Here is a 23,789-nt window from a genome sequence, read left to right on the forward strand (position 1 = left end):
AATAAAGGCATTCTTAACATAAAGTTATGTTTTTGTAGTGAGCTCACTGCCACCTATAAGCTCCCAGATGGGTCGAACCTCAAGGATTACCTTGTATTTTTACATTAAATAATACTTTTATATTATATAATAGAACATTTGTAAATCTTATACAGTGACAAGAACGCTGCCTACAGTGGTTGAGCAAACTATACCTCTTCAAGAGATCATGGGCTCCATTTATTTTAAACCGCCTGAATTTAATATAACTAAAATTTAAGCCCGACAATAAAAGCTCCCTCGTGATTCTAACCCAATAACTAAAATTCTAACCCAATACCCAATACCCAATACTTTACACTTCGTGATTCTAAACCCAATACTTTACACTTCTATAAGAAGTGTCAACGTAAATAAAAACAATAAAACCACTCTACAGTTTGTGTCAACACATGTCTAAGTGTCGGCACATGTTACGATACAATAATATTTATGGAGTACTGAAGCTACACAGCTAGTAAGTACATCACAACTGCATATTACCAGATATATGATGAATATACCAGGTCAAGAACCTGTTACCTCGGCTGGATCATGCTTGCCAGGCAAGATGTTTCGCATCGACTAAATTCAGCTCTGGTTTCTAAGGGACTCAACAGATGTGGAAGTGGCAACGAATAACAGCATATGACTGCGCCAAGAGGTGGTGCTTTTGCCAGCCAATGCAAATCTCTAATTAGGAAAGAGCCACTGGATTTGCAGTCTCTTCTTTGTATTGCAAATGCAACCCCACTTGCGCTACATCAAACTCCCTCTGCAGTCCTGCCAAAAAGAAGAAAAAGCTTCTGTAGGTCCAAAATCTCAAAACGAAATCTTCTACATCCACATGAGAAAAAGGGCTTGGGAAAGAAGGAATTTGGCAATAGAAAGACAATTCTTCCCGTTAGCATAAAATACATTTGTCAATATTCTAAACCTGATTCTTCTCATAGAGCAAAGTTTTACTGTGATCCTCTGAACCTGAGAGTGAACCTTGCTTAATGTTGTGGATTTCTTACAAGATCAAATACTTCGAATGCATCTCCCTGAATACGAGTGACCCAATCCTAAATTTCCTTGGTTGTTGTTCCTATCGAGAGAAGAACGGCTAAAATAACCAAGACAATTTGTCTGGATTAATTTCGGCTTGATTATTGTCTCTAATTCAAGGTTTTGCACAGAGAATCATACTCAAGAGGGACAAGGCATGGCAAAGAACATCTAGACAAACCCATAGCCACTTTCCTGCCAAAAAATAACAACATACATCTTGACCATTAAGCTGATTCGACTAATTCAACTTGTCCAGCATCATGGTACTGGTTGTCCACAGCAGTGGGAAAAATCCACTTTCTACTTCATAACCCTCATACCTTTTCCATATTCGACTCTGCAGGTCGTAAGGGGCTGGGTCAGTGCAACATAATGATGGCCGCAATAGAAGTATTGCAGAATAGAGATGTATCTACTTTGCATTGGTGTTGCCTCACTTATATGTTGCCTACGAAAGGAAAGGTTTTGGGTCTTCTTAAGAAGATCCACGGTATGTGTTTAAGGCGGGGAGGGGTGGGGGGCGGGATGTTACATGACCAACTTAATTTTTGATGGATCTCCCTCCCCTGGGCAGTCAGGTAGCTGAGCTATCTGCATGATAAGCAAAGAAAAGCTAGAAGAAACATGGCCAGGAACCCTGAAAAAGTTTCGATCTCGTAAAAAAAAGGATTAGAATTAGTTATTTGCAATAATAACTATTATTGACAAACCCTATCATATCTCTCCCATAACTATAATAGTTTATGTACGGGATCGTTCAAGTAGCACTCACCATATTTATCCTGGTCATAACCAGGCAAGAGCAAGACTATTACATAAAAAAAGCCATGTACATCCATTCTCTTGGGGGCTGTAATTACTTCAAGACTTGCAGAAAAGGAATCCCAACAGGCAGTATCAGAAAAGTTGGCTGATAGGCAGAACTAGGGTCCTGAACGATTAGATTTGACTTGGCGAGTCCCAAGTCTACTCAGGGAATTTGCCCCAAGTCCGCTGAGTGGGTCAGAAAAGTCCTGAAACTATGAAAAAATCATAAAGCACATACACAGTCAATTCTATAAACTTTAGATTAAGAAACATGAAATTTACCCAAAATTTTGAGACCAACCCTCCTAGCTTTTTGCCCTATTGAAGCCTCCAATCCTTGCAAAGCATCCTCATCATCATTATCATCTAAGGGTTATCCTAATTATTTAGGGATCAGTTACATGAATCTTATGTTTACATTTCTTTTATTAGGGGTTATACCCTCAGTAAGACTAACATCACCATGTCTTTTCTCACTACTTCTATCCATGTCTTTTTGGGCTTTTTCCTTTGTTCGCTTTTTGTTAAATAATAGTGTTTCAAAACAACCTATTTTACTTTTAGTCTTTATTTGTTTTTGGTGGACCTTTGGACCACCATCCTCTTTTCTCCTCTCTTTTACCCGCTCCTCCAATGCCATTAATGCACCTTTATGTTGCTGGCCTCACCCTCCTCTTTTCTCTCCTTGTTGATGCCACGTGCCTAGCACTTGGCACCTCTCTCTCTCCACTTGTCCCTCATGCCCTTCCTCATCTTGAAATCAAGCTTTAATTTTGAAATCATGTCTAGTGACACTTCAGTCCATCCCCTACTACATTGTCATCAGATATCATAGCAAAATAAATTCATCGATCACTTAAGCCTAAGGCCTTTGCTTCTTTCGAAGCCTGCAGAAAATCTGTGCGTGACCGGATCAACCATAAAATCAACAAATACATGGCAAGCAGGCACACTCCAATGGTCTGTACATAACACACTTTCCAATTTACAAAGAAATTGGAAACTCTACTGCCATCTTAAATGGTGTGCATTATCAAAATTGATCTGGCCTTACAACATCCATTACTTTCCGCGATCTTCCAACAGTCATCTCGTGGATCAACACTCCAAAATTGATGTCTTGAGAGACAGTGGATAACATGACAGATGGTGGATACCCCTGGATGACGGTGGATAGCCTGACTGACGGTGGATACCACTGATTGAGGGTGGATAGCTTTGACTGAGGGTGGATAGCCTGACTGAGGGTGGATACCACTGACTGATGGTGAATAGCCTGACTGATGGTGGATACCACTGACTGACGGTGAATAACCTGACTGATGGTGGATACCATTAACTGAGGATGGTACCATATACAGTTTTCACTGTCCTTATTCTCAAAAAAATTCGACAGCACCTCCCTTTGTCCGGGAAAGTGCCAAAATAATAACAAAACACTCCTAGTACTAGTCGAACTCCAGGAGGAATCGAAGCCAGATTTGGAGGTTATACCGACTGATAGTTAATATCTAGGATCTGGCCTTACACAATCTTGGTTCTTATAGTTAGCAAGTCATCAGTAGACATCTCCACAAGTAACCACATTTAACACTTCAAAATTGTTGGTTGTTTAGGGTCTCACCGCAGTTCACCAAACATCATGGTGGACATGAACTCCCAAAAATGGGACCCAAAATCAGGAGATCTGGAGGCACAAGATGCTCTCGTTTTCTTCGAAGTGTTAAACGCCCCTATCTCGATAAATTCTGAGGTGCAAACGGGTCCCCGCGAGTATACTCCCAAGATTCAGCCAGATCAGAAAATAATTCCTGAGTCCTTGAGTTGCACACTCATGAAATCCGTACAAAAGCACAGTCTAAAAAAGCTGATATGTCTTTCCAATTGGTATGATAACACAAACATCAATTGGAAATAAACTTCTCTCTTACTACAAAAATTATGATCCAACTGGTATACTACAGTAAAACATCAATTGGGAACATCTTCTCACTAAAAAATCTTTCAATCGGTATAAAACAAACATCGATCGAGTACATAACACATGGAAAGATTTTGTATAAAATTATATTAAGTTCAAAAACTTACCGAATGACAACAAAGCCACGCATCAGAGCAAGAAAACCGTACAAAATTCATCATTCACTTCATGATGCCATGAGATAGTCATCAAGTTCATTGAGAGAAAACCGTCCATAGCTTCTGTCAAAAATTAGTGAGGGGAGAACGTATGACCTTAGAGAGAGAGAGAGAGATCATTGTTTTCATCAAAAGCTTAAAGCCTCACCCATACTTTCATTTATCTCACTCTCTCACTCCTCTCTCATCCTTCCTTATCCGTACCTCTATTATTCTCTCTTACAAAAACTATTTATAAAAGTTATAATATATTTTAATAGGACACATGAAAAGTGGCAAGATGAGGAAGAGCGTGAGGGACAACTGGAGAGAGAGGAGCCAAGTGCTAGGCACGTGGCATCAAAAAGGAGAGAAAAGAAGATGGTGAAGCCAACATGAGGTAAGCAACATAAAGGTGTATTAATGGTGTGGGAGGAAGGTGTAAAAGAGAGGAAAAAAGATGGTAGTGGTCCAAAGTTGAAAGAAAGACCTATGTAATCTTTTGCCTGAGAAATACAACTTTTTTTATTTTTTTTTAAATAATAATCACCCCTTATAATTTTGGCAACAAGATCACTCACAGATGGTCTTATTACAAACAATAGAAATTCCAAAAATAAATAATGCATCAATAAAATAAATCTCAACTACTTGATGCCATTCATACAATCTAATATTAAGCTTGAGAATATAAAATAAAAGAACAAACAATTAAAAGAAAAGATGCCGGAGATTACTTCAACCGAGCTTTTTACACCCCACACCGAGTCACCACAACCAATGGCGCGGGATCAACGGTCTAGCTCCAATCTCGAACCGGAAAGCTAATTTCAAACAAACTAGGTAACCACACTTAAATCTCTAAAAACCCTAACTCCAAAATAATTAAGCTCAAACCCTAAATTTCCCAACCCTTAGATTAGATCATAAAAGAGTGAGAGTCTCTATGTTGGAGCGTGCCCCCTAGGGTCTTTTTAGGAGAGAGAGAGAGAGAGAGTAGAGAGAGAAAATTAGAGAGTAAAGAGAGAGAGAGAGGGGCGTGGCCCCTAAGGAAGAGAGAGTTTAAGGGAGAGAGAGAGGGGTATAGAGATGGGGGGAGAGCACCCCTATTTATAGTGAAATTTAGATCTAGGGTTTCCTTAGAGTTTCCCACAGTTTGCCTCTTTTTTGAAATTGAATATGGCCGTTGATCAAGGTGACTTGTGGGGTGAGAGATCTGAGCCATCCATTCCATAGATGGGCCATCAACATTATGGAAGGTGCATGAACCACTATCCCCTTTTCCTTAAACCATTTTCCCATCAATATATTTAAATAAATTAAATCTATTAGAGATATAGTGTATACCATAAATTGCATATTCCATCTTATATTTTCCATAAGAATATTTCAACAATATCAAGTCAAGATATTCCTTCAAGATAAGATATGGTCAATATTTCCTAATCAATATTTGACCATATGCTACAAGATATAGTTACCACATTTAATAAACTTGAAGACAAAGCAACAAGAGAAAGTATCCAAGGGAGGGGCGTGCCACCCACGTATAGTATGTGGGGCCCCACCTAATACCCATATGGTAGGCCCATGTGCACTATGGGCCCCCATGTACTTTTTTTAATAAATATTTTAAATTTAAACAAAATGAATTTTAAAACATTATAACTTTGTAAATTAATAACTTTATTTTTATAAGTTCAAAAATAAGAAATAAAATATCAAATAATTTATAAAAATTCAAATAATAAATCTAAAATAATTTAATAATAAAATGAATACAATTAAATTAATATGATGGTAAGTGGATCTATATGGTTCAAGAATTCAATCAACGATCACGGGATACTCCACCTTCAACTGTAGATTACAGACCAAACTTGCTTTATCGAACCGACCCAGTGTTTCCCATGACCCGCAGTCCAAGCAAGGGCTCATTAGCGGGTCACCAAAGTCTGGTCGATGAGCCAAGGAGTCGCAATCCTAGTCTGTGGATTACAGGTCCTCCCTTAGAGACAAGTCAAGGTCACCACGACCTGATGCGACCACAGCTCTATGGCGTATAGGGGTATCTCTCGTACATGCATATGCTTCACCCAAAGGTGGATATCTAGCTTTCCCGAACGATTTATCTATATGCATGTTGTGTGATGGAACATGGATGAGGTTTTGGCTTCCGTCTCTGTAGGCCTATCATCACACACAAGGGTCACACAGTCCCTCGGCTCACTCATCTAGGCATAAGCTCCGATCTCATCAAGGGCTAACCCAAAAACCCTTCTCGGTTTATTTTTTATACCCAAGTACCTTGGATTTTCCAACCGACTGGCCTCGATCGTCAAGCACAGTCCGGTATCCGCAAATACCACACTCCCACTGAGTTTATGTTCCACTATAATAAATGTTTTTCATTACACACTCATAAGGCCTTTAAGGCCACATAAACCCAACATCTCCCACTTGGCATTTGAAGGCCTTACATTCTCTCTTCCCCACTTTCTCTCATCCCCATTTGTCTCACATGTCTTACAAAAACATTAGGGACAACTCCCTTAGTCAGAGGGTCTTACATATCACATCTGTAGATATGTAGTTGATCTCGATCTCTTTCAATCTCAGCACATTTCTTAGGTGATAGAAGTATGGCTTGATATGCTTGAAATTCTTGTGAAAACGATGCTCCTTAGAGATACAAATAGCTGCCGTGTTGTCGCAGAAAATTCGCACCGCCTCACAACGTACAGGAGGAAAATTAAGTTCATTAAGAAACTTCTTAATCCACACAGCCTCCTTGGCTGCTAGACAGCATGCCACATACTCGAATTCCCTGGTGGACAAAACCACAATATCTTGTTTCTTTGACTTTCAAGAAACCACACCCCCTCCAAGCATAAACACATACCTAGATGTAGACTTCGCATCATCTGGATCCGCGAGATAGCTTACATCTGAATATCCCTCTATTGCTACTTCAGTTCCCCCCTTATATGTGAGCGCTTAGTTCATGATCCCCTTTAAATATTTGAGAATTCTTTTTACTGCTTTCCAACACATATGAAGCTTCTCCAAGATCTTTCATATCAAAGTGTTGTGCAAGGAAATTTTTCATCTCAAATACTAGGGCAATTGAGCTACTAACAATTAACATATCATCCACATATAACGATATAAAGACCACATCACTCCAACTGACCTTTTGATATATGCAATAATCCTCATTATGTTTAGAGAACCCTGCAAGAGCAAGAATCTCTTGGAATTTTATGTCTCACTGTCGCGATGCTTGTTTCAGGCCATAAAGGGATTTATTAAGTTTGCATACAAAGTTCTCTTTCCCTTTCTCCTCAAATCCCTCAAGTTGGGTCATGTAAATTTCTTCTTCCAAATCCCCATTTAGAAAGGCTGTTTTGACATCCATTTGATGAACCTCAAAGTCAAAATGAGCTGCTATAGTTATAAGGATTCGGATGGATGGAAATTTGGCAACAGGGGCAAAATTTTCCTCATAATCTATCCCTTCTTTCTGGTTGCAACCAACCTAGCTTTGTATTTTTGTATTTTCCCTTCAGAGTTCAACTTTTTCTTGAAAATCCACTTACAACCAAAGGCCTTACGTTTTTCAGGTAAGGGTACTAATTCCCATACATGGTTTTGGTTAATGGAAGCATACTCATCTTTCATGGCTTCTACTCAGTATTCCCTTTCAGGACAGGTCAAGGATTCATGGTGAGTTCTAGATTCTGAATCTGGATCTTCCCCAACCTTATCAAAATGTTCTCCAAGGTAGACAAAATGTTATAGGTACAGAGGTGGTCTATTGACTCGGTTACTTCGTCTTGGTTCAGGTAAAGGTTCACTTTCTTTAGGGAGTTCAAAAACAGGTTGGGTTGGTTTAGAGGTTTCAGGTTCAGGGTCTCGAACTACATCCTTGTTTTTGGCCTCCTCATAAAAATTGACTTGTTTTTTACTCACCCTTGGTTCAAGGAACTCTTTCTCAAAGAAGTGAACATCGCGGCTTTCAATAACCGTACCAATTTCAAAATTGTAGAATTGATACCCCTTTCCATGATCTGCGTAACCAATGAAAATGGATTTGACAGTTTTGGGTTGCAATTTGGTTCTATTTTGATGTGGGATAAGGACATGGGTTGAACAACCCCAAACTTTCAGGTGTTCAAGGGAGGGAGTACGACCTATGAAAATTTCGTTAGGAGTAAGTGGGGCAGCTTTTGTGGCAGTCCGATTAATGATGTAACATGTCGTTAATACGGCTTCTCCCCAAAACTCCAATGAGAGATTTGCATGCCCTATCATACTCCTTATCATTTCCACTAAGGTCCTATTCCTTCTCTCAGCTATACCATTTTGTTCAGGAGTATAAGGCATGGTGTACTGATGGATGATCCCATTTTCAATGCACAATTCTTTGAAAAGGTCAGATGAATATTCTCCCTTTTAACCGTTCTAAGGACTTTAATTTTCAGGTTGGTTTGATTCTCTACTTGGGCCTTATATTCTTTGAATTTTTCTAGGGCTTCTGATTTTGCATTAATAAGGTACACATGGCCATATCGCGAGTGGTCATCTATAAAAGGGATAAAATATCTTTTTCCACTTTTGGTGGTCACATTCATAAGTCCACATATGTCACTATGAATGATTTCCTATACGCTTTGTCCTGGTGGTACTTTTCGTTATTTAGTTATCCTTGCACACAAGACTCGCACACTTTCGATAAATCTCCCTTATAATTATGAAAAATCCCGTCCCTTTTTAATCGTTCCATTCATTTGATATTAATGTGTCCTAACCTCATATGCTATAGGGTAGCATCTAATTCATTAAGGGACGAGACATAAGCAACGTTATCGTTTATTTCAATGGTAAATAGCTAGTCTACAAGTCGTCAAGTCATGATCACATCTTTCCCCTTCTTGACTACCACTTTCTCCCTAATAAAAGTGGTTATGAATTCAGCCATAGACATCTTAGGAACCGAAACCAAGCAATTCTTCATATCAGGAGCATAAAGTGCTTGTTTTAGGATCAAGGTCCTCCCACTCTTTAGTTTCAGCTCAAAATCTCCAACAACTCCAAGTACATCAGTCTTTTGATTTCCTCCCATATAAATATGTTGTTGTCCTGGCCCCATGAGAGTGAAATAACGGTCACCTTCCTTAGTGTTTGTGACATGGGTCGTAGCCCCCGAGTCAAGACATCAAGAAGCTTTCTTGAGATCAGCTAATATGGACTCAAAAACCATACATGCCAATTCCTTATTACTTTCACCAAATTTGTTGAACCGACAACTATTGGCTATATGGCCCACCTTCTTGCAAATAAAACAAGTTCAAGTCTCTCTCTTTGCTCCTTTATTTCCAAAATCTCTTCTTTTGAAATATCTTTTCTTCTCAAAAGTATTTCTTCCCTTTCCTTTCTTAAATTTAAAAGATGGTTGAGATTTTACCATATGCACAGCATCCCTTGGGGTTTGCCTTGAACTCCTCCTTTCTTCTTCAGATTTGATGGTTGTGATGAGTTCCTCCAATTTTGGCCCCTTTCTTCTAGCAGAGATGGAAGATATGAAAGTCTCCCATGAATTAAGAAGAGAATTCATTAAATGAATCACTTGCATAAATTCATTAGGCTTCATGCCTGTATCTTCCGAATCTGCAAACTTGGTACCTTCTACCATTTTTAAATCATTGTACCTTCTCATAGCCATAGTTTGCTTCATGAGAGAGGGTTCAGCAGACTCTCTTTCAAGTTCATCAAAAATCTCACTTGCAGTATAGATTGACTCGTACTCAGAAGCATATGAGTCAGTCATGGCACATAAAAGGATGTGTTTGCATCTCAAGTTCCTCCTCTTCCAGTTGGCGGACTCATCTTTTATTATTTGAGATGAGTCAACAGTTGAACGATGAGGTTGGTCCTCAAAGAGTACCTCATGCAAGTTTTCTTCATAGAGCACAAATTTGATTTTTTTTTCCATGAAGCAAAGTTGGTCCCATCAAACCTTTCGATTTTCAAGATCTTAGAGATGAAGGTACGAGCAACCATTATATTTATATTCTCAAGCAAAAATAAGAAAAGACTCCTAATGGCAATCAAGTAAAACTTGCTCTGATACGAATGAAAGAAAGACCTATGTAATATTTTGCCAGAGAAATACAATTTTTTTTTTTTTGATAATAATAATCACCCCTTATAATTTTGGCAACAAGATCACTCACAGATTGTCTTATTACAAACAATAGAAATTCCAAAAATAAATAACACATCAATAAAATAAATCTGAACTACTTGATGCCATTCATACAATCTAATACTTTGCTTGAGAATATAAAATAAAAGAACAAACAATTAAAAGAAAAGATGCCGAATATTACCTCAACCGCGCTTTTTACACCCCACATTGAGTCACCACATCCAATGGCACGAGATCAGCAGTATAGCTTCAATCTCGAACCGGGAAAGCTAATTTCGGCCAAACTAGGTAACCACCCCTAAATCTCTAAAAACCCTAACTCCAAAGTAATTAGGCTCAAACCCTAATTTTTTCAACCCTTAGATTAGATCATACGAGAGAGAGAGTCTCTATGTTGGGGTGTGCCCCCTAGGGTCTTTTTAGGAGAGAGACAGTAGAGAGAGAAAATCAGAGAGTAGAGAGAGGGGCATGGCCTCTAGGGAAGAGAGAGAGGTGTATAAAGATGGGGGAGAGCACCCCTATTTATAATGAAATTTAGGTCTAGGGTTTCTTTAGGATTTCCCATAGTTTGCCTCTTTCTTGAGATTGAATATGAACCATTGATCAAGGTGACTTGTGGGGTGAGATATCTGAGCCATCCATTCTATAGATGGGCCATCAACATTATGGAAGGTGCATGAACCATTATCCTCCTTTCCTTAAACCATTTTTCCATCAATATATTTAAATAAAGTAAATCCATTATAAATATAGTGCATACCATAAATTGCATATTCCATCTCATATTTTCCATAAGAATATTTCAATAATATCAAGTCAACATATTCCTTCAAGATAAGATATGGTCAATATTGCCTAATCAATATTTAACCATAAGCTACAAGTTATAGTTACCATATTTAATAAACTTGAAGACAAAGCAACAAGAGAAGGTATCCAAGGGTGGGGCGTGCCACACATATATGGTATGTGGGGCCCCACTTAATACCCACATGGTGGGCCCATGTGTACTATGGGCCCCCATGTATTTTTTTAATAAATATTTTAAATTTAAACAAAATGAATTTTAAAACATTATAACTTTGTAAATTAATAACTTCATTTGTATAAGTTCAAAAATAAGAAATAAAATATCAAATGACTTATAAAAATTCAAATAATAAATCTAAAATAATTTAATAATAAAATGAATACAATTAAATTAATATGATGGGAAGTGGATGCATATGGTTCAGGAATTCAATCAACGATCACGGGATACTCCACCTTCAATTGTGGACTACAGACCACACTTGCTTTATCGAACCGATCCAGTGTTTCCTATGACCCACAATCCAAGCAAGGGCTCATTAGCGGGTCACCAAAATATAGTCGATAAGCCAAGGGGTCGCAATCCTAGTCTGTGGATTACAGGTCCTCCCCTGGAGACAAGTCAAGGTCACCACGACCTGACGCCACCACAGCTCTATAGCGCATAGGGGTATCTCTCGCACATGCATATGCTTCACCCAAAGGTGGATATCTAGCTTTCCCGAACGATCTATCTATATGCATGCCGTGTGATGGAACATGGATGAAGTTTTGGCCCCCGTCTCTGTAGGTCTACCATCACACACAAGGATCACACAGTCCCTCGACTCACTCATCTAGGCAAAAGCTCCGACCTCATCAAGGGCTAACCCAAAAACCTTTATCGGTTTATTTTTTATGCCCAGGTACTTTGGGTTTTCCAACCAACTGGCCTAGATCGTCAAGCACAATCCGGTATCCGCAAATATCATTTGCCTAGTATGATCTTCGAGGGACCACACTCCCACTGAGTTTATGTTCCACTATAATAAATGTTTTTCATTATACACTCATAAGGTCTTTAAAAGCCACATAAACCCAATATAAAGGTCTACAAAAAAAAAAGACTAGCAGTAAAATAGGTTGTTTTGAAACACCATTATTTAGCAAAAAGCTAACACCCTTGTCCTTTTAAAGCCTTCCAATTTAACCAAATCGTACCTCATCCAGTGTTATATTAGACCTACGCTGCACATAGCCAACCAACCTAAGTATACTTTCTATTGAAGCCACACCTAAGTTCCCTCATATGTATTCATTCTGAATTCTATCTTTTCTTGTCTTGTCACTCATCTATCTGAATATCCTCATCTCAGCTACATTCATCCTATCGATATGTTATTTCTTCACACCCAACATTCCATCTCATAAAGCATGCATGGTCTTAAAGCCATCGTTTGGAATTTCCCCTTCGGACGCAAATGTATGTGGCAATCACATAAAGCTCTAGATGCATATCTCCCCTTCGCCCACCCAGTTCTAAGTCTATAGGCGGCACTTTCCTCAATCTCTCCAATGTGACGGCCCCCAAACCACATATGGGGATCAAGTTTGGATATAGTTGATTGAAGCTCTTGAAATTTTGGATAAACCATAAATCTGAAATAAAAGTCTCGCAAATTCAAGATTCCTAGTGCTTTTTGTGAGAAACATGCCTATGATCCAATGATGAACCAAAAATAGGCTTAGAGAACAATTTTCAAAGATTAAACCAACCATTGTGAAAGATCATGACTTTTCCAATTCAGCCAAAACTTGGGTCAGAATGTTTGATCTCTTAAATCTATAAGATATAAAACTTTTCTCAAAATCACACCGCTAATTGATAGATCATGCAATGAGCAGTTTAGGGTCAAAATATAGGGTTAATATGTTGATTCTATGAAGAAAAATGAAGGAAGAAGGGGGTTACATTTCCCACCCCTTTATATTCCTGCAATTTCATTGAACTTGGCAAGAATTTTGAATGACTTGGTGAGTCATTCAAAAGGTCACCAAGTTTTACAGTGCTTAGGCGAGTTGCCACAACAGCATATGTATTATCCCCCAAGTTGGGGGATTTACAAGCTGTACAAGTGGCCAAGTGCCAAGCTGGAGCAACTCAGGTCAATCAAAGTGGACTCACTGGAGTTTACTAACTTCGCTAACCGCAATGATACATGGAGGAAAATATCATCCACATCCATAGAAGACTTACAAGCATATATTGCATTGCAATAGAAAATAATGCTCGTCAACAAGAGACAAATTGTATGCATCAGAGATAAGCAGTGCTCCCAATAACGGAGGCATACCTGTCAAATCATGAAGAAATGGAGCCATTTAGATAATTCAAACTCTCTGACCTCTTCAAGCTGAAATTCAAGTAGAAGAATAGACTTAAGGATGCAGGCTACCTCATGCTATTAAGCAAGATTAAAAGGTCTATTAGAACCTCATGCCATTAATCAAGATTAAAAGGCCTATTAGAAAGTTCAATACATTCAGCTACAAATTGGCACAGTAGATAATATGCAGGAACACAACAAAGGTTATCAGATAATACACCAGGCTTACTTTCAAAGCCATAGACCTTCCTCAATGGAAATTTGTAGGTTTACATCTACATGGTTGTTGCTTATGAAGAAACGAAGAAGAAAGAAGAATAAAAAACATAGGGAAAGTAGACTAATCCAATGGACTAGTAATTCAGAGGGGCACTAACCGCCCCTTTCCGATGACCAAGTGATGGAGGTCAATTTTACCTGGGAATGCCCTAGTGAGCTCCGCTATGCTAATCTCCAGTGTCCATCAAAGGAACAGACTGGATGGATATATACTCCCTTGGATTATAGCATTTCAACCCAAATGCAAATGAACCGACCCATGCACATATTCCTATTCATGTATATGTACATAAATTATTTACAGAATCAATTGGGCTCAAATGTTGTGCATACTACTGCAGTTGTCAAAACTTTCCTCAATCATGGTATTCCTCTGCCCTTTTCTGGAGAGAATTTTGGAAGAATGATGATGGCTAGAAGTCCACCAGCAAATGCTGAAACTGCTGCAACAAAAAAGGCGGGCGAATTCCCACTTCCAAAAAGCTGATCCCATGGTCCACTCCCAAGGGACACTACCACCTGGTCCCATACAACAAACTACATAAGCTTGCAGCCATTATATTGGTGATTATTCAGTTCATGGTGAGCTTAGCAATGAGTACCATGAGATAAAACAGTTAAGCCATGCATATCAATCAAAGCAATTACAAGGTAAAAATTATGGAGAATATATGTTTTATAGAGCACACATTAAGCAAAGAGGCAAGCATTGATTATACATCCTACATTTTGCTGATTAGTACAAAAGTTCAGATTTCTGGTAGGGCAATTGGTTCCCTATTCAGATTTAATCCAAAGACAAAAGGTAAAGACATTTTAAGAACTTCAGCACACAGGAAAACACAATGTTGATGAAGATTTCCTTTTTTAATAGGTAATATTAACTTGGATATCATTATAAAAAAATATTAACTTGGATATCAACCATCCAAAAAAGAATTATTTCTTCAGATATTAGTAAAGTTCAGAATTTTTAACCTGCCTATGAGTTAGCAAGCAAGAACTGCAATAGCTGACAGCTAATTAGCTTAAACATCATCATCGAATATGAAAGAGCACCATACATATGTAACATAAAAGAAAAACGAAAGAATTACCTGAGGAATTACAATAGATAGATTCAACACTCCCATGGACAATCCTACATTGCAATAGAAGAGCAATCATTTAGAATATCAGCAGCTGTCTTAGGATCCAACAGAGAAAGAAATAACAGAGACAGAGAAAGAGTAACCTTGTCCCATTCCCAAGGACTCTGTGTATGAGGCGGCCAATGCATAAGGAACACTGTAAGTAACCTGCAATGAAACAACAAGAACAAAAGTGAGAAAAACAATCAACTATGAAACCCCACAATTCAATTGAAAAGGAACAACAGCACATACAGCCAAAGGTACGCCAAGCAATGCAAAGACTACTAATGCTGCAATGACAATGCCATCTGAAGGAAGTTCAGATTGCTCGAGCTCCATTTTCTCGGACACAAATGCTATTATCAGCATCGAGATGAAGCAGAGGGACATAAGGATATTTGAAAATCCCCATACAAAACCAGCACCTAATTTCCTACAAAGTGGTTCAATCACAGCCGAAGTTATCCCAATAACTACAGAGTTAAGAAGTAAACCAAATGCTCCCATACGAACACCATCATGATAAATCTGCCCTCTCTCCCTTGATGATGGATCCCCATGATAAACCTCACGGCCCATCCAATCAGTGTCAAAGAGAAGAAAAGGAAACCATGCTATCCATGTCAACCCATTCACAACTAGAAGCAACCGCATCGGCCTCGAAAGGAATCGCAATGACCAAAATAATTCCCATAAAAAGGGTTCTTGGGCACCCTCTCCTGGCTCCAATGGTCCATCTCCAGCTACCTCATGGTAGGGTGATTGATTGGAACCAAGAGGCATCTCCTGGGCAGCTGTTATGCTCAGGCATGTAGTGACGGCCAGAAGTATGATCCCCAGAATGAAAGCAGATTTAAGATTGGCACAGTTCGAATTGCATGCAGAGGTGAGAGAAAAGGGAAAGATTTTGAACCAGCCACTGTATGATCCTGTAGCAAAGCCAAGGATGTTGCCCACTGCCATGAATAGGGAGAAGTATGCATGAGCTCGACGTAGTCTTCTTTGGTCCTTCCCTGAGACAACAAGATTTTTAGTGTACATCCTGCATTGGCATATAATATGATGGCTGATCATTTAGTTTTTTCTAACTTAAAGATTTTCCATTCAAGGCAATTGTGTAGGATCTGGATTAGGTCCAAACTACAGGAAAAAATAACCAGACAAGTGCGATAACATCGAAATCATAGTCCACTTCTCCACACATGCAACTGGAAAAAAGGATCATATTTGCTTCATTTTTTAAGGGGCCATCACTTGGTGTGACGGTAAAAGGCTCAGGTAGCCAGCACAAGAGCGTGGGTTCGAGTCCTAAGAGCGGTCACTTGTGAATAAAAAGCCAAAGGTTAGGACCGTTTCCAGCTCACCCCTCCTGGGACCCTACGTAGACAGGACCAGGACCGGGTTACGGCCCTTTTTTTATTTGCTTCATTTTCTAACTTATCCACTAATAGATATGATTCAATAAGCATCTAAGGCAATTAAGAAAAAACACATTATTCAAGATTCTTATAGGAAAAATCATCCAGGTTGAATTTACATTGTATACCAGGAGACCAAAGAAAATCATTCCCTTTTTCCATGATTTAATCCATAAGATCATATGCAGTCAGGGCTTCAAAAACAGTCCTCGCAGGTGTGGTTGTGAATGAGTCAACAAATGCCGGAACATGTAATTTACTAAGTGATTGGTGGTTCTTTTCACACCCATGCATCCACGGTTCCCACAGACAATATTTTTATAGAGCATGTGGGTGGTGGCAGCTGCACTCTAGGTGCACATTATGCAGTGATATTATAGAAATAACATATTTATAGACAAATATATGAAGTACATTACATAATAATTGTCTCTTTCAATTGGGGAAATTCTTTGTTTTCCTAAATCTAAATATTTTGAGCAAGGACTGGGGATGAAAATTTGAAATGACCAAATAATCGACATATCTTCAACTTGAGGCCACTTCGAACCTCTGCTTTCACAGGGTTAAAATCATGCTGTAAAAAGGAATAACATACATTGCAAAATAGAAATGTCGGAAGCCCACCACAAAGGGTATATATCCTGGTTAAATGAAAAAAAAAAAAACTCTCTCTGGATATGCATTGAGGACAGACACTTAAAGTGCAACGAAAATGGAACAGTGCCAACAAAAAGAGAGCAACATTGTTTTATTTCAGTTTCTGAGGATATTAAACAAGACAGGACCATGAGGTTTGTTTATAAGAGAAACTACTAGAACCACAATATGATGAGGTCTCCTATAAAAGAGCCAAAACTAAATTGAAGAGCCATTTCATTAGAACATAATGCAAAATAAAAAATGTTAACGAGGTGAGCTGGCATCGTATCAACCCCAACAATCCATGGGGTCAAAGATCTGCAGCCTTTCCACTAAGCCAATGGGCACCATTAGGTAGCAATAAACACTATCATTAAGGACTTGAAACGATAAGGTGTCTCCTAGAAATTCCTAGACATGAAGAGGCATTATAGCCATGCAAATTGACTATCTGGGTTAAAGCTCAAACTCATTCAAGGGGCGAATTATATCCAAACTTATCTTAAATTCCATATATCTATATTTATCCAATGTAGTCAGGATATAATTAGCTGAATATTTCTTCACTACGATAATTGGCTAGATACTTGTTCACCATCATTGCTTGTCCAAAATGAATAGAACAGGACCACATGCATACCAGGAACAAGCAGACTACCACCATTTAAATTTCTCAAGGAAAAGATCTACAAATTCTGCAAGTGTATAATAAATTTATTTCTACGTTTATGATTTACTGCACAAGCATAATTAAAAAGAAGAGATCTATTATTCTTTCTACTTTTGTGATTTACTGCACAAGCATAATTAAAAAGAAGAGATCTGTTAAATCATATTTTCTGCGCATAATTGTACAAATAATTTCCCCCATGTATACCAAGTAAAATCTAACTCCAAGTGGCTAGAATTTGAATCCAAAGGTACATATCAAGTCAATCTTTGAAAATGTGAATACTATTCCAAGAGAGCAATCAGAGTAAACTTAGGTAATTTCTTCCAAGAACAAAACATGCACTTTATCGTATATAATTGACATCCAGGTAAGGCAGAAGAGCAGCAGTACCTGAAGACAGTTCTTGATTAAATAAGAGTCATCATGCAAAGCAGTTCAGAACTAGACTTGTTCGAACTTACGGAAAAGAAAATGAAACTACCCTTAGTTGCACCAAAGTGCCAACCATGAACGGCATGCTTTCTTTGAATCATGCAAAGCCACCTCCAATATCTCTTCTCAACCAAGAGATTCTGAATATAACAAAGTGAGTAATGCCCATTCTGAAATCGACTAACAACGATAAATAGTATGCAAACCAAGATTTCTAAATCGTATTTGCTAACAGTTCAACCACATATATTTGGAAACAACTCCAGCATTTATGGTGCGAAATCTAGCTACATAGACAACTTCTCAGTTCTTTATCATGCAAAAGGCCTTTTGCTATGGAAGGTGCATCAGATAGATGAATTCAACTAATTGAGAGAGAATGTCACATTACAATAAGTGAAGTCCTCCACAAATCCTTAAGATCAAATATTATGTTGACATGAATTCGGAATGTTGAATATCCATGTATCAAGAAAGGGGATAAGAAACGATCAAATATAGTAAAATAGTTAACATGTTACACTACATCTTTCTGATATACCCCAGCAAGAGAAAGCATGGTTGCAATATGGAGCTACGAATACCACAAGATGCACATCCTAACCTCCATGCTTAACATTTTTTATGCACAAGGGATTGTCCTCTGTTAAACAATCATAGTGCACATACGGTGTATTTTTCGTATTTAAACTTTTATAATTTAAATATGGACATAGCAGTAAACTGCTTCAGAAAAAGAATGTCGAATAGACAGGTATTGCTAAGAGGTCTTCTTTGAAGCGACATCATTTTATATTGATAGGATAGCTCATGTTTACAACCCGCTTATTTGTAGTATTTTTAAGTTTTGCAAAGCAATGTTATTAAGAACAAATTAGAGCTTGAACCGGTTGGAGCACCGGTTCGGTTGGACCAATTAAACTGAACTAGTTTACCAGTCAGACAGGTCATTTAACAAAATAAAAAGGAAAATACAAATATATTAAAAAGTTGATAAAAACAACAAGAAAAAGAAAAAACCTGAAAACTCTAGAAAATAAGTAAAATTGAGAAAATTATTAGGAACCAGTGTTATAAGATTGATCTAAAGTAATATGAAAAAAAAACTATAAAAAAACAAAAACTAGGTCGAAATCGGTTACACCCATAGGTTCACACTGGTTTGACCAAACTGAACCGGCCAGTTCAGACCAGTTGAATGCCCACCCCAGCTCAAAACCCTAGAACCAACAGACCCTGGGGCACCAATTATGTTTGTTCCAATCTTAACAGCAATGTTGCAAAGCAATGTTTTCAAGATCTTACTGGAGGCTGAACCGGTGGGGACCGGATACTAATCAAATTAGACCCGTTCACTGCTCATACTAATCAAAAATTTAAAAGTTCAGAAAATTTTAGAAAAAATAGAGATAATAGGGAAAAAAACATTATAAAATCTAAAAAAACAGAAAAACATTCACAAAATTACTAGTAACCCGTGTTATAAGAACAAGAAACTAAAATCACCATCATCATTATCATGATCATCATCACCACCATCATGTATCTGATCTCAAATAGTTGGGATAAGGCTCAGATGATGATGATGATGATCATCATCATCATCATCATCTGAGCCTTTTCCCAACTATTTGGGGTCAGATACATGAATCTTGTTCTTCCATGCCACTCTATCAAGGACCATACCCTCAGTCAAACCATGGTCACCATTTTTTTTTTTTTACTACTTCCATCCATGTCCTCTCAGACCTTCTTCTTGCCTTTTTAGAGCTTTTCACTTGAATCAAATCAACCTTCCGAACCAATGTTGTTATAGGTCGGCATTACACATGACAAGACCACCTAACTCTACTTTATCTCATTTTATCGCCTATTAGAGCTACCTCTAAGTTCCCTTTAATGTATTTATTCCAAATTCTATCCTTCTTTGTCTTGCTACTCATCCATATCAACATCTTCATCTAAGCTACACTCATTCTATTGATATAATGTTTCTTGAGTTCCCAACATTGTGTCCCCTAAAGCATTGTTGGTCGTACAGTTGTCTTACAGAACTTCCACTTTGGTATGTGATCATTTCATTGGTATGAGATGATCACATAAGACTCCAGAAGTACATCTCCATTTCGTCAGTGCAGCTCTAATTCTACGAGAAACAACTTCCTCATTCTCTCCTTTCTCATAGATTATTGACCCAATATATCGAAAATAATCTCTTTTAGATATTTATTGGCCATCAATCTTAACCAATTCTTCGTTTATGCTCCTATTATTACCAAACTTGTATTTCATATATTCTGTCCCAGTCTGGCTAATTTTAAAGCCTTTAGACTCTAAAGCATCTCTCCAAAGTTCTAAACTTTGCATTTATGTCATCTCTAGTCTCATCAATCAAAACTATATCATCCGCAAACAACATACACCATGGGACCTCATCCTGTGGATGCCTAATTAAGTCATCCACAAACAAAGCAAAGAGACATGGGTTCAACGTTGACCCTTGTTGTAGGCCTACTATCACTGAAAACTCACTTCTCTCCACTAGTTGTCTTCACATTAGTTAGCGCTCCCTCGTACATATCCCTAACCATGTCAATATATCTCTCTAGGTACCCTATCGTATGCTTTCTCTAAATCAATAAATACCATATGGAAGTCTTTGCTCTTGTACTTCTCAATCAATTGCGTATGTAGGATAAAGGAACTAAAATATAAAGGAAATTAAAAATCTGGTCAAAACCAGCCGGAATCAGCCAGTCACACCAGTTCGACCGGACTGAATTGACCGATTTTGACTAGTTCAAATAGGTTTTGTCCAGTTTGATGCCGACCCCAATTCGGGACACTTGAACCAACCGATTGCAGCACTGGTTCACCAGTTTCTAGTTCGAACCTGCAGGTACAATCGAGTATTAATAACATTGTTGCAAAGGCATTTTGTTGGGGAAAAATACATATACCTCCCTCTCTACATTTGTAATCCCAAATAATCCCCAGGTCAATAGAAAGCCCATGGACTCCCTCCCAGTTAAAATAAAATGACATATACCCCCTTCCTTAGCTTTTTCATTGTCTAAATTACAATATTTTTTTCTAATAACCTCAACATATAAATGGAATTGGAGATGACTCTTTTAACCTACTTGTAAGGTTCACAAGATGAGACAGAGAGATGGGGATTCAAGGGAAGTTATGAGAGAGAGAGAGAGGTAGAAGTTCACAAGTGAGGAAGAGAGAGAATGAGAGGGGGAGCGTTTCTAAGGTTTGGATGAGGTCATGAGAAAAAATAAAAAGGATAAATATTGTAATTTGGCAATGAAAGGTGCAAAAGGGGCTAAACATCCTTGGAGGGTGTCCATGGGATCATTATGGACCTAAGGGTCTATTTTAGGATTATAATTTACAAAGAGGGGCTACACCTCTTTTTCCCTTTTTTTTTTTTTTTTTGCTGAGTTACAGTTTTGCAAAGGTAGCTTCATCATATTTACAATACACATATATAGAAATGTAGATTGATCAGAATTCAATTGTGCAGATCCTTTCCTTCTGTTGTTTCTACAATTAAAGAAGATTCCTTCTTATTACAATGCATTATGATATAAAGGGGGGTATCAATGAACTGTTATGGTTGTTCTCTGGGTCTTTGAACCATGTAGAAAGGGAAACATAACAAGGTCAGCAGTAATCAGTTCTCACTGGTTAAATGGCATTTGCTCTTGGACATCCATAGGTTTTATTATAAAAGGTTTGTCAAATTTTTCTAATATTGAAGATATTTTTACCAAATAATTAAGGAAATTCAAGTGTGAACTAAAATCTTAAACCATTTAATTCATATGGCAGTGCTTTCCAAAATTCAGTTTCATCCCCAGTACCATACCCATATTGGAATGTAAACTGAACTTGGCATAAAAGACATATCTATGAATCTATGAGAGAGAGAGAGAGAGAGAGTTGCAAGAAGGGGAGAAAGCCGAGGACTTTTGCCTCAATGGTATTCCGGAAAATATTGAGGTGTTCTCACCATTTTCCATAAAATTTTAGGTGTCCATGGATACCTCAAAAGGCCAGGAGGGGGGGAAGAGAGAGAGAGAGAGATCACAGCAGTGTCAAGACCATCTCGTATCAATTCTACAGAGAGCCCACACACAGAGAAACACATGCAGAGTGATAGAGAGACAGTGATCACAGCAATGTCGAGGGCATCTCATATCAATTTTCCAGAAAGCATGTGCCCACACACACATAGACATGTGGAGAGGGAGAGAGAGAGATCACAGTAGTGTCAAGGCCATCTCGTATAAATTTTACATAGAGCGCCAACAAACACTGCCATACATGCAGAGAGATAGAGAGAGAAAGAGATGATCACAGCATATTCAAGGGCATCTCATATCAATTTTTCAGAGAGTAAATGCCCACACACAGACACGCACGCAGAGAGAGAGAGAGGGGTATGGGACGTGGGCAGTTAGTATAATTTCAAATCAGTTTCCCAGCGTATCAAAAGGCAATGAGAAAGACATCATACATCAGAGTCAAGGGACATGCCAGTCAACCCAACCACCCATATAGAAAGAGCACAGCCACCACAACCATTTTTCCTTTTCTGAAAGCAAATATAAACAACAAAAAATGGCTCCCTACATGAATAGACAGAGACACAGAGAGATAAAATCAAACATAGCTAGATAAAGTATATATAGCAACAGAATGGAAGAGAGAGAATAGAAATCGCTGTTAAAGAATACAGAGAGAGAATAGAAATCGCTGTTAAAGAATACAGAGAGAGAATAGAAATCGCTGTTAAAGAATACAGAGAGAGAATAGAAATCGCTGTTAAAGAATACAGAGAGAGAATAACAAGAGATAGAGAGAAATGAAAGCGATCAAGGCATACCAGCTAAATCAGCGAGAAGAGCCCTGCAAGGCCCCTGCACAGTATTATTCGCAACATCGAGCACCCAAAACCCTAGCACAAACACCACGATAGCTCTAGGCCTCTTATCACGATGATCACCAAGCAATCCACCAATATCAGCCGAATGCCCTATCAAAATCATAGCAAAAGCAATCAACAAAGCTCCAAAACCAATGAAAGGTCGCCTCCTTCCCCATTTACTCTTACACCGATCACTCATATAACCAACAATTGGCTGGACCACCAAACCAGAGAGAGGGCCGCAAAGCCATATGAGACTGGAGAATGCATGAGAGATTCCAAGCTCCTGAACATAAGGGGTCAGGAGGGAGAGTTGCAGAGCCCAACCAAACTGGATTCCACAGGCAACTGAAGCCACCCTGAAGAGCTTCTTTAACGGCGTCCGACCCCTTCCGCGATGGCGTTTTAGGACTTCATCTTGGAGGGTGGTGGCGGCCATGGGTTCATGGTCAGCTGCCGAGGAAGTGATAGTCATTGAATACAGGTTCAGGTCTCTTCTCCTTCTGGCAAGTTACGGAGAGAGAGAGAGAGAGAGAGAGAGAGAGAGAAATGGTGATGGGGGTTGGAAAGAAGAGAGAAGAGTCGGCTTTTATGTGTTACGTTTCCAGAAGGAGGTCATTTGAACACCTGAAGATATTTATTATTGTTTGTTTTCGAGTCAACTATTGTTTGTTTTGATGCGTACGAGTCAAAATCAGGTACTGTCTCAGTCTACAGATAAAGGGGTAGGGAGCCAATAATGAAGATTTTGCTACGGTTGCAGTTGGCATACGGATACATCCGAAGGTGCGGTGGGAAGGTTCACCTTCAAAATGTTATCCTACTGTATAATTTTGATGTAAAATATTATTAAGATTATTTTAATATTTATTTTTATATCTAATTAT

The 23,789-nt window shown here is 38.4% G+C and overlaps 1 protein-coding gene across 15 annotated transcripts; it reads right to left on the reverse strand.

The window, feature by feature from the left end:
* Positions 1-218: 218 nt before the first annotated feature.
* On the reverse strand, positions 219-23,690 carry SUT4 (sucrose transporter 4). 15 transcript variants are annotated; one of them, XR_002282343.2, is made up of 8 exons: positions 22,861-23,690; positions 15,048-15,808; positions 14,897-14,960; positions 14,760-14,803; positions 14,018-14,181; positions 13,351-13,410; positions 3,967-4,080; positions 219-801 (listed from the first exon to the last, which is right to left on the reverse strand). XR_002282343.2 is itself a non-coding variant. In XM_020672509.2 (6 exons), exons 1-5 carry the CDS (start codon positions 23,375-23,377, stop codon positions 14,023-14,025), a joined length of 1,545 nt encoding a protein of 514 aa, XP_020528168.1. In that variant the 5' UTR covers positions 23,378-23,690; the 3' UTR covers positions 219-801; positions 13,996-14,022. The 15 variants fall into 15 exon arrangements, 6 of the variants coding, with proteins under 6 accessions (XP_020528168.1, XP_088711157.1, XP_088711159.1 ...); XR_016046972.1 differs by having other exon boundaries at positions 13,996-14,181; XR_016046973.1 differs by lacking the exon at positions 3,967-4,080 and adding an exon at positions 18,010-18,100 and having other exon boundaries at positions 13,801-14,181; positions 22,861-22,901.
* Positions 23,691-23,789: the final 99 nt, after the last annotated feature.

The sequence above is a fragment of the Amborella trichopoda genome, chromosome 13 (assembly GCF_054954075.1).
Source record: "Amborella trichopoda isolate Santa Cruz 75 chromosome 13, AtrichopodaSantaCruz75HAP2 v2.0, whole genome shotgun sequence".
NCBI classification, from domain to species: domain Eukaryota; kingdom Viridiplantae; phylum Streptophyta; class Magnoliopsida; order Amborellales; family Amborellaceae; genus Amborella; species Amborella trichopoda.